General features: G+C 47.7%; 2 protein-coding genes across 2 annotated transcripts in view; one reads left to right on the forward strand and one right to left on the reverse strand.

Annotated features, from left to right (window-relative positions):
* Positions 1-18,313, forward strand: part of SERPINE3 (serpin family E member 3) — a 32,320-nt gene that overhangs the window by 3,472 nt on the left and 10,535 nt on the right. Inside the window, exons 3-6 of the mRNA XM_068984666.1 lie at positions 4,813-5,046; positions 6,882-7,082; positions 9,915-10,113; positions 15,992-16,092. Coding sequence (XP_068840767.1) covers positions 4,813-5,046; positions 6,882-7,082; positions 9,915-10,113; positions 15,992-16,092 — 735 coding nt within the window. The remainder of the gene's footprint in view (positions 1-4,812; positions 5,047-6,881; positions 7,083-9,914; positions 10,114-15,991; positions 16,093-18,313) is intronic.
* Positions 10,620-18,313, reverse strand: part of INTS6 (integrator complex subunit 6) — a 95,327-nt gene continuing 87,633 nt past the window's right edge. The window contains exons 19-20 of the transcript XR_011145787.1: positions 15,152-15,318; positions 10,620-10,766 (exon numbers count right to left, since the gene is read on the reverse strand). The gene's annotated coding sequence lies outside the window, so the exon portion shown is untranslated. The remainder of the gene's footprint in view (positions 10,767-15,151; positions 15,319-18,313) is intronic.

Below are 18,313 nucleotides of genomic sequence, written 5' to 3' on the forward strand. Positions count from 1 at the left end.
AATTACCCTGCAGAAACAGGGAACTGATGACAGTCGGTGCTTCGCTGTCAGGTAACATCAGGGTACCTGCTTAAGCAAAGTGTGGCGATTATTAACAGGGTTTCCATAGAGCCCATTCAAGAATTACCAAATGTCCAGAATGCTTAATAGTCAAACTCTGGGGAACATAATCCCACTTTTCTTTTTTCTTACTTATAAATGGCTTCATTATCTCATGGATCCAGGGTTAATTATTACAAACAGGAATGTGCTGCTTGCAGAGTTCTAGTTAATGGAATACCCCTGCATTTGTTTGCCCCCAAATGGCTCAGAGAATCACATGGGTGCTGATTAAGTCAACCTGCTACTGCCCACCACCTGCCCTGTCCCAATCTTTCTTTTACAATGGAGCACAGATCAGGAACCTGAACCCACAGCCCAGGGGCTTGGGCCATTGTTCCCATCTGATCAACAGAGCTCTATCCATGTTTGCAATGAGACAATGGGCGCTTGTCTTCTCACTGACATCCAGCCAACAGGTGACCACCAGCAGTTGTTGTTGTTTTTTAATATTTATTTGGCTGCACTGGATCTTAGTTCCGGCACATGGGATCTTTGATCTTTGTTTTGGCATGCAGGATCTTCTTTTTCAGCTAGGCATGTGAGATCTAGTTCCCTGACCAGGGATTGAACCCAGGCCCCCTGCACTGGGAGCAAGGAGTCTTAGCCACTGGACCACCAGGGAAGTGCCTGACCACCGGCAGCTTTGCCAGTATCCCCACCAGCTGGTCCTAAAGGTGGGCATGAGCTTCAGAGCAGGCACCAGAGATATCCCCAAAATATTTTTGTTTTCACTGCATGAAAATATGATTTCCCAGGAGTCCAAGTTCTAGGGATTTCCAATGCTTTTCCAAGTCAATTAATAAAGAACACATCTCAGCTTTCACACATTTCAGCTTTCTGTCACAAAAATGATGCTGGGAACAGAGGCCTCAGAGATGGGGGTGGGGAAGAATTCTGTTTGATGACGCACGTGGACTCACTTTTACAGTTGTTATGTCACTTGATCCTTATAGAAATCATATGCAGTCGCCAAGCCTCCTGAAGTGCCTGTTTTACCAATGAGACAAGAGGTTAATGTGGAGAACGCAATGGCAACGCACTCCAGTACTCTTGCCTGGAGAATCCCATGGATGGAGGAGCCTGGTGGGCTGCAGTCCATGGGGTCGCTAAGAGTCAGACACGACTGAGCAACGTCACTTTCACTTTTCACTTTCATGCATTGGAGAAGGAAATGGCAACCCACTCCAGTGTTCTTGCCTGGAGAATCCCAGGGACGGGGGAGCCTGGTGGGCTGCCGTCTATGGGGTCGCACAGAGTCGAACACGACTGAAGCGACTTAGCAGCAGCAGCAACAGCAGCAGCAAGAGGTTAATGATTTGCTAAGACTCAGCTCACCCAACAGGCAAGTGATAGAGCTGGGATTCCAATTCCAGATTTTCTGACTCCAAATCCGGTGCTCTTTCCTCAACTCCTTAGCCTCCCTCTCAGTCACTGAGCAGGCATACAAATTTATCTAAGCCTCCTGCCTTCACTGTTTTCCACCAGACTTGGCTTCCCAGGTGCCACGACTGGTACAGAACCCACCTGCCAATGCAGGAGACAAAAGAGATGTGGGTTCAATCCTTGGGTCAGGAAGATCCCCTGGAGGAGGGCATGGCAACCCATGCCAGTATTCTTGCCTGGAGAATCCCGTGGACGGAGGAGCCTGGCGGGCTATAGTCTATTGGGTTGCAAGAGTCGGACATGACTGAAGTGACTTAGCACACACGCACGTATCCTCACTGCTCTCTCAGCCTAACCAAACCCTTTGCACATTGTCCTAAACTTAACTCTCTTTGATCAGCACCACAAAGATGGTTCTGGCCGGCTGAAAATTTTATATACATTAAAATCCAGAACCGCCCCCCTTTGGATTCAGTGTCACATTCAAGAAATTCAGCTAATATATTGAGAAGGAAGGCTCTTTCCACACTGGTCTCTCAAATGAGTTAAAAGGCTGGTCTGCAGCAGGACTCAGAAAAGTACCATTTCTTCTGGCATTTTCCTGCCACTCCATGCCATTCCAGGGACTCTCCCTTCAAACTCTCCACCCCTCCCCAGTACACCCCTGCTCTACTGCAGTCCTCCCCTCCCCTGCTCTTACAGCCACCCAACCCCTCCAGCAGGAAAGACGGCTTTGCAGGAGGGGGAGCGGGAGGGGAGAGGAATCGAGGCAGTTGCTTCAGGGGCTTCAGGAGAGGTGCAGTTTGTCACTGTGCAAGTCAGTCCCTTTTGCCCCACTGAAGGACATGGCAACCCACTCCAGTATTCTTGTCTGGAGAATCCCCATGGACAGAGGAGCCTGGCGGGCTACAGTCCATAGGGTCGCAAAGAGTCGGACACGACTGGGCGACTAAGCACAGCAGAGACCAGACTAGGAAATACAGGCAACTCGGCAAAACAGGAGGCTCTGCGGGGTTCTCCCCAGCAGAGGGGCAGACTGTTCCCAGCCCACCTGTCCTTCACCTGGCAGGGAGCAGGGGGCAGGGGGTGGTGAGGAACCACCCTAACAATCAGATGACACTGAGCAACTTTATTAATCTGTCTGAACCCCCGCTCCCTCATCTAAAAATGCGATCATAATTGCACTTAATTCGCAGGGTTGTTGAGAGGATTAAAAGTGATCCTGCTTGCAGAGGGTTTAGCAGAGTTTGTCAACCTTCAGCATTTTTTATTCTGACGATATATATTCATTCCAGCAGCATCTAGAAAACCACTTCCGATGTGCTCACGGTAGGGACAAACCAGGCTCCAGCGGAGATAACATTTCTCAAGCCCACTGACTCTGCACCTTGGGGGTATCTGTCTGGAAGGATGGCGGGTCCCCTGGGCCGAGAGGGTGAAAGGACAGAGAGGAGAGCTCTGTGACACCCCCTAAGGTCATGTGACACTAAGGACCACAGACATGTCTCCATTCACCCCTGCAGACAGTCTACATCCTACAGGGACGTGATTCGATGAGTATTTATGACCTTCCTCAGGAAAGGTCAATCTGATGAGTATAATTTTTTTCATTCAGTTTTTTCTCATTAAAACAAAATAAGCACTTGAGTTAGGCTGTAATTTTCTAGGCTATGTATTTATACATGCCTTGAGTCCAGTTTTTACAGCAGTAGATTTTAAGACGCGGCTTTGGTGGTGAAAGTTCTGTGGAGTAAACTTGCCCACAACCGCATCCTGCAGCCTGGTGGCTGGGCCCCCCGGCCCGGGGTGTGTTCTGGGTGCCGCTGCCCCCCAGAAGGACTTTAGCCAGGCAAGTTGGGGGTGGTGGGGGGATGCGTCTGCTGCTGTCTCCTGGCCTGGCCTCTGTGAGGGGACACGGAATGGACAGGCACCCAACCCAGGTAGGAGGATCATTCCACCTGCTGCCCTGGGAGAGATGGTGGAGGCACGGTGGGCAGAAAGAGGGTGCAAAGAGCCTGGGAGTCACGGCGGAGACTTGCGGGCAGCCAGGGGGCCGTCACTAAGACGAAGGGGAGGCGAAAAGGAGAAAGAAGGGCTGTGTTCCACCTGCCTGCAAAGGGGTCCTGCTGGCTGGAAAAGCCCTGTGTGCACAGGTCAGGAGGATATGCCACTGGGTCGTGACTCAGCAGTAGCTCCACATGCCCAGGGGAGAAGAGAAGCCACAGCTGTGAACAATAGTGTGAAAAAGAATTCCATCATGAATATGCAGAGAAGGAAGCGGCCTCCTGCCTGAGCTGCAAATGACTAGAAGTCCACCATCAGGAAGGTAGAAGCTATGGACTCTTTCAAATGCCTGGTATTTCAACATTCTCACAGGTTCCCGCTGACATGAATAATGGGCTGTCTGCTGGGGCTCAGAGAGATGGGGGAATGGGAGGAGCCCTTACCTTGCCCCTAGGTTTTCCAGGTTGAAAGCAGAGTTCCACAAAAGACTACATCCAAACGCTACTCAGATGTGTAGTCGTGAGGATGAACATGAGGCCCTGCACCAGAGATATCGACAATTCAACACCCTGATCACTGCCCAGCACTGCTACTTGTGATGTTCCCCATAAATCCACTGGCATTGTACACACTTGAAGCCCTCTGCCCACCAGCCCAGGTCTCTCTGCTTTAGCACTGCTCCCCATATTCTGGCTCAGAGAAGGAAATCCAATGCTCTTGCCTGGAGAATTCCAGGGACAGAGGACCTGGTGGGCTGCCCACAGAGTCCGACACGACTGAAGTGACTTAGCAGCAGCAGCATACATCTGGCTCAAGAAGTTTAGGAAGCACAGTATTTGGGAGGTTGGTAATGTTTTTCTATCTGACTTAATCTCAGCTAGATTTGGGCTTCCCAGGTGGTTTAGTGATAAAGAATCCACCTGCCAATGCAGGAGATGAGGGTTTGATCCCTGGGTCGGGAAGATCCCCTGGAGAAGCAAATGGCAACCCACTCCAGTATTCTTGCCTGAAATTCCATGGACGGAGGAGCCTGGTGGGCTACAGTCCATGGTCACAAAGAGGCGGACACAACTTAGCGACTAAATAGTAACAGCCTGATTTCTTTCAAATCTTCGTGGTTTCTTCCCCCTTGACTTTTCATCTGTGGATCCAGGTTAACTCCTGAGCAACTGAGCTATGACTTTTCCAAACTGACTGTCTACGGTGGATGAACCTCAGGACCTAAGAGTGGAGAGGCAGGGGTCCCATTCCCCTGTATCCAGCAAGCAGAGCAGGGGGTAACTCCTGTCTTACACTCACCATTTTGACTGATCTTCTTTGCAGACCCCAAGGTCAGAGAATGGCTGCGGGCTGTCTATGCCGTGCTGCCCAGCACCAGCCCGGGTGCCAAGCTGGAGCTGGCCTGCATCCTCTACGTGCAGACAGGGACGCCGCTCACCCCCTGCTTCGTGGAGCAGGTCTCCCGGTGGGCAAACAGCAGCCTGGAGCTGGCCAACCTCAGGGAGCCCAACAGCACCGCCATGCTGGCCAATGGATGGGGCCCCAGGCAGACCACAGGTAAGGAAAAGCTATCCACCTTGATGAGGTTAATGGAGGAGGGCTGGGGAGACAGGTCCCAGCTGTTACCCATCAGAAGCCACGCAATGGGTACACAGGCAGCCCTCAGCTGCAGCAGAGGCTTGTCCTCTTGGGAAACCTGACCCTGGAGTGAATAGGGCTCACTTTTGGTTCTGCTCTCTCCCTACCCCACCCCCACCCCACCCTCAGGGACAGACACACACACCCACACACAAAAGGGTGCTCTTCAGAATCCCAGCAGACTTTGTGCCATGCAACGTGCCCAGGTGTGTTTCCACTGAGCTCTGTTCTCATCAACCACTAACCCTCTTCAATGCAAAATGCAGTAGGAGCCCAAAACGTGGTTTCTTAGGAATTTCGCTTAAGGAAATAACTGTATGTAATAACAGTATATAATGTTTAGCCCAGGGTTATCTTAGTGTGCAGCAATTAGGGATGGTTTAGTGAAAATCAGCACCTGCACTTTGGCAGGCTGGAGTCCGTAGTGTAGCAGGGAGTCGGACAGCGCTGAGCATGCACACATATCATGCAGTTGTAATTACCATCGAAGACGATGAGCATCACGAACACTTACTGAGTGCTCAGTTGATTTCTTCAGCCCTTTTCTAAGCACTCTGCGGTTACGAGCTCAGTCTCCCCTCGCCATAATCCTAAGAGCTAAGTGCCATCATTGTCCCCATTTTATAAACGGAGAAACAGAGGCACAGAGAATCGGGCCTCCAGCCCTCCCCTCCCCACAGAGCAGGGGATTCTAACCCAGGCAGTCTGGCTCCAGCGTCCTTGACGATTACAAAGGTTACAGAGAACTAGGGAGAGCACTGAAGACCCAATGTTTAAAAGGCAGAACAGGGAACATGCACTTCATGAATCCAGAGACAGCATGTGGGCAGGTGCGCAGGGGCAAACTGAACATTCAGATCTGTATTGATAAGGAGGTTTCCCCTCGCAGTTCACTCCAACATTTCACAACGTCTTTCAGTTTACTCCAAAATGTTTAACTCCCTGCTGCAGCTCGTGGCGCTGCTGGGAGGCCCGAGGCCCCGGTCAGCTGCTATCAACCCCAGGGGTGAACGGTCCTCTAAGAAAGAGATGGTACCCCTGAGAAGACCGGGGCCAGACTGCTTGGGTTCAAGTCCAAGGTCTCCATCTTGGGCAAGTGGGCAGATAGCGGCTTTGTTGCTCACAAGTATGTGACCTTGGACAACCTTGGGGCCCCATCTTTTAAACTGGGAATAACAACAGAACTGGTAGGAGGAGTCGAGGAGGGTTTGCTGAAGCCTTGAAGACAGAGCCTAGCACAAAGTACATGTTTATTAAAGGGATAAAGAGCTGGAAGAACGCAGCCTCTTGACAGGTGGCCAGCCAGCTCCCCTCTTAGGTAAGGCAAGAGACTCAAAGTCTGTGCCCTGGAGGTCATCATGTAAACAAAGGCTCCACCAGGGATGAGGCCCAAGGGCACTTGGGGCGAAGGGAGTGGGGGGTAGGGGCGACTGTGCAGCACCCAGTCTTACTTTTGGGTCCCCCCCACCCCGCCCACCCCCCACCAGGGGTCTGCCTGAGCAGGGCAGGCCTTCTGCTTCTGGGAAACAATCCCAGCCAGAACTAGCCAGAACTAACTGGAACCAGCCCATAGCACCCCAAGCTATACATAAAAAAAAAAAAAATTAAAAATTAAAGCCTGGTCTCCAACCACAGCTCTTTACAAGCACCACAGTTCCACAGCTAAGAGTACGAACAAGCAAGCCACAACCCACCTCAGAGGATGCCTCATGCCGGCAGCAGCCTCTCAGCGGCCCCCTGCTCTCTGCTCGCAGGGGATGGGCCGCTGGGCTCCGCGTCGGGGCATGGTGGCAGCGCGGAGTCTGCGCAGCTGGTGCTGGTGAGCACCATGTCCTTCCAGAGCTCCTGGCGGCATCAGTTCTCCTTCTCGGACACCCAGGTCCTGCCTTTCACCTGCGCCCAGGGCCTGGCCCTCGAGGTTCCCATGATGTACCAAATGGCCGAGGTCAACCACGGTGAGCGGGAGGAGCTCGGGAAGGGAGGGCTGGGCTCTGCTCTAAAAGGATGTATCTGAGTGGCGCTGTGGGTCCCTCTGTGGTGCCAGGCGCGCCGTGGAGTAAGGGAAGGCCAGGGAGGCGGAGACTCAGGACAGTGAGGGAGCCGATGGGGAAGAGAACCCCAGTTCATGCCTGGCCTTTTCCTCTGCACGGAGTAAAGCAGGGAGTCAGGTGACTGTTTGGGCAAACCCCTTCTCCTGGCAGTCATCCCCTCAAGATGAACACCTGCCTCAGCATTTGGTGCTGAGAAATGACGGGCGGTGGAGAGTCCAGTCTAGAAGTTTCCCTAGAGCATGTCCACCAGGAAGTGCTCATCACTTTGCCTGCCCATCCTGCTGGAAGTCACTCATCCCCCTCGCGGTGGGGTACACCTGCAGCTCCCCTTCCCAGCAGACTATTGTGTGTGCTGTGCATGCTCCAGGGTGGGGGGCCCAGCACGACCAGGCAGGAAGGGCCCCGCTGCCCTGCCTGCCTCACATCTCCGCTCCTGGTCACCGCTCCAAACCCTGGTTTGCATGCTCAGCCCCCTCCAGCTTGTGGGACTAACTATGCTCTTATTCCGGAAGAAGTCAGTGAGACTTAAAACAGTGTTTTAGGAGCTTTGGTGTTGAGAACACTTGCTATCATCCTGCTTTGCATACAGGACCCTTGTGAGTTCCCAGTGCATTTATTCATTAGTTTATTCAACCAATAATTATTCATTGAGGTCAAGTAAGATGGGAAAGGAAGAACGTCTGTTGAATAAGTATACATTTACAATGGCTTGTATTGAAATTGAAAGTGAAAGTCGCTCAGTTGTGTCCGACTCTTTGTGACCCCATGGACTATACAGTCCATGGAATTCTCCAGGCCGGAATACTGGAGTGGGTAGCCTTTCCCATCTCCAGAGGATCTCTCCAACCCAGGAATCAAACCCAGGTCTCCTGCATTGCAGGTGGATTCTTTACTAAATGAGCCATTGAGTTGACCCAAAAGTTCGTTCAGATTTTTCCATAAGCTATTATGGAAAAACTCAAACAAACTTTTTGGCCAACCCAATAATTCTTGCTCCTAACACTTTCCTGTCACTGCTGTGACCCATGCTGGTTGATCTGTCTGCTGGGTGATGCTGGCAGGCAGACTCCGAGATGTTCCTGTTCTCCCCAGCACACAGTGCAGGTTGGCTGGCACATAATGGAAGCTGAGCAAGTACTGACTGAGCAGATACAAAAAGGTGTATGAACCATGCCCCTGTCTTTCCCTAGTGATTGTAAGATTTTGCTGCAGTGGCCAGTTGGCGCTGCTGTCTGTCCACCCTGAGGCCCAGGCCCCACTGTCCTCCCAGGGAAGGGATCGAGCCTGGAGTTCTGCCCGAGACTGGGGCTGCCACAGGCTGCCAAGTCAACTCAGCTCACCTAGATTGCTCCCTATTATTTGCCCGCCCTGTCCCATCACTGGGTCTGGCCACTACATCTGCATTCACCAGAAACCCTCTCTGGGTCTCCTGATCTCTGGCCATTTGTGCCTGCTGCCACCTGCCACCTGCCACCTGTCCCATCACACACTTCTGGAATTAGGCTGTGCCCAGTGGCCTGGACTTGTCCTTGGCCAGTCATAGCCATCACACACAAGCTCCCAGCTGTCCATCCTGAAGCCCACTTGTTTATGTCACAGGGTACAAATTATCAGTTCGAATCCAGCCTGAACTCCTGTTTTCTTAGGTCTTTGCAATGCTTTGGGTTTCCCAGGTGGCTCAGCAGTAAAGAATTTGCCTGCTAATGCAGGAAACATGGTCAGGAAGATCCCCTGGAGGAGGAAATGGCAATCCACTCCAGTATTCTTGCCTGGAAAATCCCATGGACAGAGGAGCCTGGTGAGCTGCAGTCCATGGAGTTGCAAAGAGTCAGAGGTGACTTAGCAACTGAGCATGCTCGCACACATGCGTGTGCAGTGCTTCAGACGCTGGGAAATTTCATGTGACATCTAGGCTTAGAGCTTTGGCTGCATGAGTGTGTGCTGAATCGCTTCAGTCAGACTCTTTGCAACCCCAGGGACTGTAGCCCGCCAGGCTCCTCCGTCCATGGGATTCTCCAGGCAAGAGTACTGGACTGGATTGACATTTCCTTCTTCAGGGGATTGTCCCAACCCAAGGATCAAACCCACATCCCCTGCGTTGTGTTGCAGGCAGATTCTTTACTGCTGACCCAGGCAGCGCTTCAATCCAGGAGACACGGGTTCGATCCCTTGGTCAGGGACAATCCCCTGGAGGAAGGCATGGCAACCCACTCCAGCATTCTTACCTGGAGAATTCCATGGACAGCGGAGCCTGGCAGGCTACAGTCCATGGGGTCGCAGAGTCAGACACAACTGAGCAACTTCACTAGTTCACTGGTTACCACTAGCGCCACCTGGGAAGCTTCTGGTTGAAAGACAGGGAAATTTAGCACCAAGAGCCTGGGTCCTGATATGGTAACAACAGGCCAGGATTATAGTGGCTGTCCCTTTAAGAAGGGGTTTGGCTCTCCCGAGTGCCAGCACCCCCACCCTGCCCAGCCACTGCAGGCCCCAGGACTCAAGCCACATGAGAATATCTTTCTGAGAGACATTCTAGGTCTTAGGATCAGCAAAGGTGGCCACAAGCTCCCAACAGTCTTGGTCCTCAAACAGCTCCCTGAAGGTGAGGTGGACACCCTGATTGTTAATAAAATGCATTGCTTCCAGTTCTGGGAGCTGGCCCCTCCCAGGGTCCGGCACTGTCTGTTTCCTTGGGCTCCCGGGACAGAACTGATCCCCTATCCACTGAACCCCCAGGCCAGTTTCAGGACCCTGTGGGCCATCAGGTGGGGGTGCTGGAGCTGCCCTACCTGGGAAACGCGGCCAGCCTACTCCTGGTGCTGCCTCGGGACAGAGACACACCGCTCAGCCACATTGAGCCCCACCTCACAGCCAGCCTCCTCCACGCCTGGACTGCCAGCCTGAAGAGAGCGCGGATGGAGGTGTTCCTGCCCAGGTGAGCGGCTGCGTCGTCCTGTCGGCGGGCTCCTCGGCCTGCTCCAGTCGGCCAGACCTGGATTAAGAACCCAGGCGGCTGACTCTAGGGTCTGTGCAGTTACCTTGGAGAGTGCCTCTAAATCTTACCACATCCTGAGTATACAGCCATCATTTTTCAAAACCAAATAGGCAAGATCGCTTATGCAGTTGAGCAAATACAGATATAATTCCCATCAGAAGGCAAACTGAAGCATAAAACCTTTACATCCTTGCACTGAAGGTTTCATTCTTTCTAAAGAGAGGTGAGCCTTTCTTTAAGAAAACCCAATAGGTACAAATACAAAACCCCATGAGGTCAAAAAGTTAAATGATGGTGCTGGATTTTGCTTCTCCAAAGCAAAACCTATTTGCAAAACTCATTACTTTACAAAGGGTTCCTCAAGGAGCATCTCTAAATGATAAGCTTCATTTGAAATCAGAGTAAATGCGTAATTAATTTGGAGACCAGCAGTTAAACAAAAAAAATTATCCGAAGGTTCGTTTGCAGGGTGTGGATTCTTCATGCTCCTCCCCACTGGCCACCTCAGCCTCCTCCACTGACCAGGCTCTCTGCATTGCTGAGCCAGAGGCCTTGGCAGGGTTCCCTTGAGGAGTTAAAAATAAGTCCAGGCCCTGGAACAAAAAACAGAGAGAGAGAGAGAGCCAGTGAGTGAAGGGCCAAGGTCTAAAGTGAGATCAGCCTAGCGAAGGCAGAAGGTGAATTGAACTCAGAGATAATGCCTATCTCTCCAAACCAAATATTTGAGCCCCAAATCAAAGCCCAAAGACTGGCTATTTCAGCAGCTCTCTCTATCATGAAGCAGAAGCAAGCCTGTTTCTGTTATGTTTAAGAGAAGCTCAGCAAATGAAGAAGAGCTTTCAAGGCTAACAATAGAGAGAAAATGCGGCTGGGAGTAGGACTTTGCTACAGTCTCTTTGAGTGTAGGAGACAAATGGCTGGCCTCGCCCTGGAGCAGCTGATGTAAGGAAGAGGCCCCAGGGAGATGCCCAGAGCCACTGAGAACTATTCACTGGTGTTAATTCTGCCTTTAGACCTTGCAATCCCTTGAAAAAAGATCCTAAAACACTTTGGAGGATGGAGAAGGGACAAGAAGGCAGAGGTCATAGTAACCCAAGTATTCATTCACACTTGACCTTATCTGATTAAAACAAAAAAATTTTTTTAAATCTCTCTAAGACTATTCAGCCTGCTATCTGAGAAGAATAGAAGATTTTAGGGAAATAAAACTTCCATTACCTTTTAGGGGTGTTTCATAGGCAAAACTAACCAAGTTTATTAAAAAAACTGTTCTGTCTTCCATTGAATTTTCTTGACACTCTTGTCAAAATCAATTGGCCATAAATATAGGTGTATTTCTAGACTTCCTATTTTATTCTATAGGTACAAATAAATGTCCGTACTTTTGCCAGTACTGCACACTCTTGATTGCTTACTTTAGCTTTTTAATGCATTTAGAAATCAGCAGTATGAGTCCTTCAACTTTGTTTTTCTTTTTAAAGACTGTTTCAGCTATTCTGGGTTCCATGTCTTTCTATGAGACTTTTAGGATCAGCTTATCAGTTTCTGCCAAATAAACAGCCAGGTTCTTGATACCAGGTTCTTTGCTGACTCTGGTAGATTAACTTAGGGAGTATTGCTTTATAACAATATTAAGTATTCCAGTCCATGAACACAAGATGTCTTTGATTTTCTTCAGGTTTTCTTTACTTTTTATCAATGGTGTTTTGTAGTTTCCAGTGTACAAGTTTTGTTCATTTTACTTCTAAGTATTCCAGTCCTTTTGATGCTATTGTAAATGGGATTTCATTTTCAGATTGTTCATTGCTAGTGTAAAGAAACAGTTAATTTTTGTATCTTGATCTTATATCCTGCCACCTTGATGAACTCACGTATTAGCTCTAATAGTTTTTTCTCTGTGTGTATGTGTGTATGTGTGTGTGTATTCTTTAGGATTTTCTATATACAAGACCAGGTCGTCTGTGACTAGAAAGAGATTTAGTTCCTTCTTTTGATTCTGGACACATTTGCTTTCTTTTTCTTGTGTAACTGCCCTGCACACCCTTCAGTAAAGTGTTAAATAGAAGTGGTGATCATCTTTCTCTTGTCCCTGATCTAGGGGGAAAGCATTCAATCCTTTACCATTAAGGACGATGCTAGCTGTAGGGGGTTGTAAATGCCCATTTTGAGGTTGAAGAAATCTCCTTCTATCCCAAGTTTGTTAGGTGGTTTTTGTTTTTATAAAAGAATGTCAAGTGCTTGGACAAGTACTTTTTCTGCATCTCTTGAAATGATCACGTCACCCTTGTCCTTTATTTCATTAATATGGTATTTTACATGGATTGATTTTCATATGTCAAACCCACCCTTGCATTCCTGGGAGAAATCCCACTTGGCCATAGAGGGATTTCTATGTTGCTGGATTCAATTTTTTAATATTGTGTTGAAGATTTTTACATCTGTATTCATAAGGGACACTGGTCTGTCATTTTCTTGTGAAACCCTTGTCTGGTTTTGGTAAAGGGTGTTTTTTCTAACTCAAGATATTTTTGTAGCATCTCTTCTGGCCTGGCCTTTGTAGCCATACAAGAAACAAATCACTGTCCTCTTTCATAGTCATACCTCGTTTTTACTATTGTCTTTAGTTACTAAAAATGGTATTACCCAGCTTTATCTCCTACCATAACCACCATCAGTTCAGTTCAGTTCAGTTCAGTCGCTCAGTCGTGTCCGACTCTTTGCGACCCCATGAATTGTAGCACACCAGGCCTCCCTGTCCATCACCAACTCCCAGAGTTCACTCAGACTCACGTCCATCGAGTCAGTGATGCTATCCAGCCATCTCATCCTCTGTCGTCCCCTTCTCCTCCTGCCCCTAATCCCTCCCAGCATCAGAGTATTTTCCAATGAGTCAACTCTTTGCATGAGGTGGCCAAAGTACTGGAGCTTCAGCTTTAACATCATTCCTTCCAAAGAAATCCCAGGGCTGATCTCCTTCAGAATGGACTGGTTGGATCTCCTTGCAGTCCAAGGGACTCTCAAGAGTCTTCTCCAACACCACAGTTCAAACACATCAATTCTTCAGCGCTCAGCTTTCTTCACAGTCCAACTCTCACATCTATACATGACCACTGGAAAAACCATAGCCTTGACTAGATGGACCTTTGTTGGCAAACTAACGTCTCTGCTTTTCAATATGCTATCTAGGTTGACCATAACTTTTCTTCCAAGGAGTAAGTGGCTTTTAATTTCATGGCTGCAGTCACCATCTGCAGTGATTTTGGAGCCCAACAAAATAAAGTCTGACACTGTTTCCACTGTTTCCCCATCTATTTGCCATGAAGTGATGGGACCAGATGCCATGATCTTCGTTTTCTGAATGTTGAGCTTTAAGCCAACTTTTTCACTTTCCACTTTCACTTTCATCAAGAGGCTTTTTAGTTCCTCTTCACTTTCTGCCATAAGGGTGGTATCATCTGCATATCTGAGGTTATTGATATTTCTCCCAGCAATCTTGATTCCATCTTGTGCTTCTTCCAGCCCAGCATTTCTCATGATGTACTCTGCATATAAGTTAAATAAGCAGGGTGACAGTATACAGCCTTGACGTACTCCTTTTCCTATTTGGAACCAATCTGTTGTTCCATGTCCAGTTCTAACTGTTGTTTCTTGACCTGCATATAGGTTTCTCAAGAGGCAGGTCAGGTGGTCTGGTATTCCCATCTCTTTCAGAATTTTCCACAGTTTATTGTGATCCACACAGTCAAAGGCTTTGGCATAGTCAATAAAGCAGAAATAGATGTTTTTCTGGAACTCTCTTGCTTTTTCGATGATCCAGTGGATGTTGGCAATTTGATCTCTGGTTCCTCTGCCTTTTCTAAAACCAGCTTGAACATCAGGAAGTTCACGGTTCACGTACTGCTCAAGCCTGGCTTGGAGAATTTTGAGCATTACTTTACTAGCATGTGAGATGACTACAATTGTGCGGTAGTTTGAGCATTCAAACCACTGTACTTGGCTTCAAACATACCTTAGCTCTTTCTCAATATTAACGAGAAACGAAAACCACAGTGGTGACAATGAAGTGCATGAGCTGTACTGGACATTATTCTGAGCACTTTACCAGGATTATTGCACTTACTATTCACAAAACTAAGAACTAGTATTAGGCCCATTTCCTAAGTAAAGAAACCAAGGCAAAGTAACTTGCCCAGGTTCCCTCAGCTAGTAAGAGGCTGAGCCAGCATTCAAGCCTAGGCACTAGGTTCCCAAGTTCATGTTCTTAACCATTATGTTTCAGCACTGAGAGTTCTCAGAAAAGTGCGGTTTAAGGATTTAAGAAAATTTCAGAGAAGGTGGTCTAAAATTTTTTTTTGAGGAACTTCTCTAGTGGTCCAGGGGTTAAGACTCTACACTGTCAGTGCAAGGGGTGTGGGTTCAACCCCTGGTCAGGGAACTAAGATTCCACATGCTGAGAGGTATAGCCCCCCGACCCCCGCAAAATTTTTTTTTAATTTTTGTGAAATATCAGCATACTTAGAGAAAGGTGGTGCCTTTTTTGGAAACTATGGCCAAGATTCAGAACACACATTTATGAGAAAATCTGATACCTTTGTTTAAAATATTGGGCACATTGTCTTATATGGCAGTGAAGAACTTGGATATTTAACAGTCTGGTACAGTATTTTTATTCTCCGATAAGCTCTGCATGATTTATAGAAAAGACCATCTAAATTCCAATTTGGAAGTTTTTTGTTCTCAAAGGAAAATCACGTCATTCAACCTTTTAAAGCCTCCTCCAACGGTAAAGTTTTAAATGCCTTGCCCTTGGAGAAACATGATAAAGTTGGTGGGCTGGTTTTTCCTGCTCTAGGGACTTAACTGGGAAAACTAAAAACCCATGCTCACACAGCAAACGTGAAAATATGTTGTATCAAATAGAAAAATGTTCAACGAGACACTATTAGTTGGCAGTTAGTCAGCAACTTGTTTTCCGCACCTACTGTGTGTGAGACGCCAGCCAGGAGGCAGATGGCAGGTGGCAGAGTGTAGACACCGAGAGCACAGGCTCTGCGCTCCATCAGGCTTGTCCAGGCGTGCTCTGTCGCAGACTCAGGACGTCCTCTTGGGCAAGCTCGTTAAACTCTTCAAGCCTCAGTGTTCCATCTGTAAAACAAGAATAATAACACGGTTACGTGATGAAGAGATGAGATCATCCACATAAAATACTTGTAGTGCCTGGCACATGGTGAGCACGCATGAGTGCTGAGTCGCGTCCGACTCTTTGAGACCCCATGGACTGCACCCCACCAGGGTCCTCTGTCCATGGGATTCTCCAGGCAGGACTACTGGAGTGGGTTGCCATTTCCTACACATGGTAAGCACTCATTAAATATTAATTATTATGAAGACATAATGAGCCTCTCTTCTCAAATAGTTTCCAGTATCATAAATAACACTAATAGGAAACAGACCATTCTATACATCAAAAGAGTGGAACAAAGTGCTTAATAGGGCTTATAAGAACCGAAGGTCACAGAACAGCTGGGGAAGAGGAGGAGTGATCGCTGGACTGAGCTTAGAGGAGAGGACAGTACAATTCAAATTCAAGGCAGACCTGGAAAGAACAGCAGAAGCAAAGGTCCAGAGGTGGGAGAAGGGGCTGTGGGGTCGATTAGCCAGGGGGGCAGGGTGTGGGCAGGAGCAGTGACAGATGAAGTTGGAAGTGGGCCTGGAGACCCCTGACTTTGAAGGGGGGGGCTTGGGTTGGCATGTGATGAATATCAAAGTCCACTGAATGAGACTCTTGAGTGAAAGTGTGTATCTTTTGTTGTTTTAGGTTCAGGATCCAAAATCATTTTGACTTGAAAAACATTTTATATTCCTGGGGAGTCATCGATCTTTTTGATCCACTCAGAGCTAACTTGAAAGGAATTTCAGGTAACAACATTTCTTTTTCCAAACATACTGGCATTGTGTGTGTGGTGGTGGGGGGCAGGTGCTATTTTTAATCAGTAATCATGCACTGATGAAGGGGTGCACACCCCCAAAGCCCTTAGAGGTAAATAGCTAGAGTTGATGTGGCTTAAAAGAATAAAGAAAGTGCTTTACTGTATATAAGAACATGCTGCTTCAGATGACAGATTTGGGTTGGAGTTTGTGGGGGTGGGGGTGTTTCTTGAGATGGCCTCTAAGCACCACACCTACAGAGTGAAGTCAGTGATTAGAGGTCACAATACAGCTCCCCTCCCTCTGCCCGTCATGATAGGCGATACCAGAGATAATGGTACAACAGAGCCCATCATTCTGACCTCCCAGCATCACTCTTCATTTCTATCTCTGCCCCCTCCCTCCCTCCCTGGACCTCTCTGTCTTCTTCTAATGAACTTACCCTCATCCATCCAACTTCCTTTCTTCAAATTACTTCCACAAATTATCCATAACCTGGCCTTAAAATGTTTTCCCTCCCAGAGTCTGTATTAGATTTCGTGGCTTATAGTAGACAAGCTCCTGCTAATCTACGGGCTCTGTATTCACCTGTGGTCTGACAGAACTGACATCTAATGTTAAAAGAGAGGGGAAGGCCAGAACCTAATGTTTCAGAATCCTCCCAGGAGACCACTGGCGAAACTACTGCCAACTCTAAAGACGTGGGTTCGTTGCTGCTCGGGATAGTAATGAATTATCTGTACGAAGATGACCCTGGAGCAGGCATTGCCTTGGCCTTGCCCGAGGAGCTGATGAAACCTCTGTTTGGAATGCTAGAACCTCATAGCTCAGATATGTTTTCTAAAGCCTTGCTCAGATTTCTTTCTTAAGCCATCGCAGAAAAAAAAATTAAAAGGGAGTTTAGTCCACAACAGTCTCAGCTTGGGTATTAGATGTGACCAGTTAGACTCCATGGCAAAGTTACTTATCAGAAAACACACGAGGAAGGCTCTCTATTCTAGGTTATTTATAATCTACCAGCTCTGAACTCATTGCCTAAACATGCAAAGAGGTAGTAAGCAAAGCAATAGTCAAGTTTGGGCCCAGTGCCCCCCAACGATGCTTGGCACAGAGTGGGGAGCCAGTAAATACTGTTGACTCAGTGAATGACTTTACCAGAAATTTTCCCTGGTGACACAAACGTAATCTGGCACTGCCAGGAAAAGAAGACTAGAGCTAAAGGCTAAGAGGCAAGGAAAGAGCAAGGGATGAAGGATTTGTGTACAGTCTATCTTTAATTACACAATCCCATCACAATCTTTTTTTGTGGCTCTGGAGCTCAGCTATGGCATTCCTGTTTTGACCAGCCTAATTCAAAATTTGGGAGCCATTCTGACCTTCTCTTCCACACCGCTACATTCCAGTAGTCACTGTGACTCACTGATTGTTCTTTCATCATTCTCAGAAATACATCCTAAAAGGCAGTCAACCCTGTGTCCTCAAAAAGAATTGAGCTCAACTCATGATGCAGTTCTCCTATCAGTAAAGATCTAACAAACAGCTGAGTTTAAAAAGAACCTTTCAAAATACCTAACCTCTTGTTTTACAATGCAATTAAAGTCTACTTATTTTTGCTCCAATCAGCAGAAATATAGGCTTATGGATCTGGCTTGTTAAACAAGTATCAAGCAGTTACCACACAGCAAGTGGGAAGCTTGCATGCCTATTTCCTTCAGATAAAATATACCCACCTTACAATCTTCTCCCATAAAGTTTTATTCCTCTAACACAAGGAACACCAAATGAGGGCCTACCACCTGTTTTTATAAATAAAGTTTTATTGAAACACAGCCACTCCCATTCATTTAAACTCACCCATGGCTGCTTTCCTGCTATAATGGCAGAACTGAGACTTTGCAACAGATGCCATATGCTCTATAATGGCTAAAATATTTAATATCTGGCTTTTTACAGAGTTAGCCATCTAAAACATTGCTTTCCAATGTCTTTCTTTAAATATGATCAACAGACTAGTTACTTCTGGGCCTAAGTAGACTGCTGACTTAATTCTGGAGACACGGCCACTGAATCTAACAATAGTTGTGTCATGCCTAAAATGGGGTAGTCACCACCTACCTCACATCTTATTTGCAGAGATGAAATTATCATATAGCAAAGCATCAGCAGAGAGCTTGACAGAGAGTAAGTGATCAGAAAACGGTGGTCTCCCATC

Source organism: Capricornis sumatraensis, chromosome 12, assembly GCF_032405125.1.
Source record: "Capricornis sumatraensis isolate serow.1 chromosome 12, serow.2, whole genome shotgun sequence".
Classification (NCBI taxonomy): domain Eukaryota; kingdom Metazoa; phylum Chordata; class Mammalia; order Artiodactyla; family Bovidae; genus Capricornis; species Capricornis sumatraensis.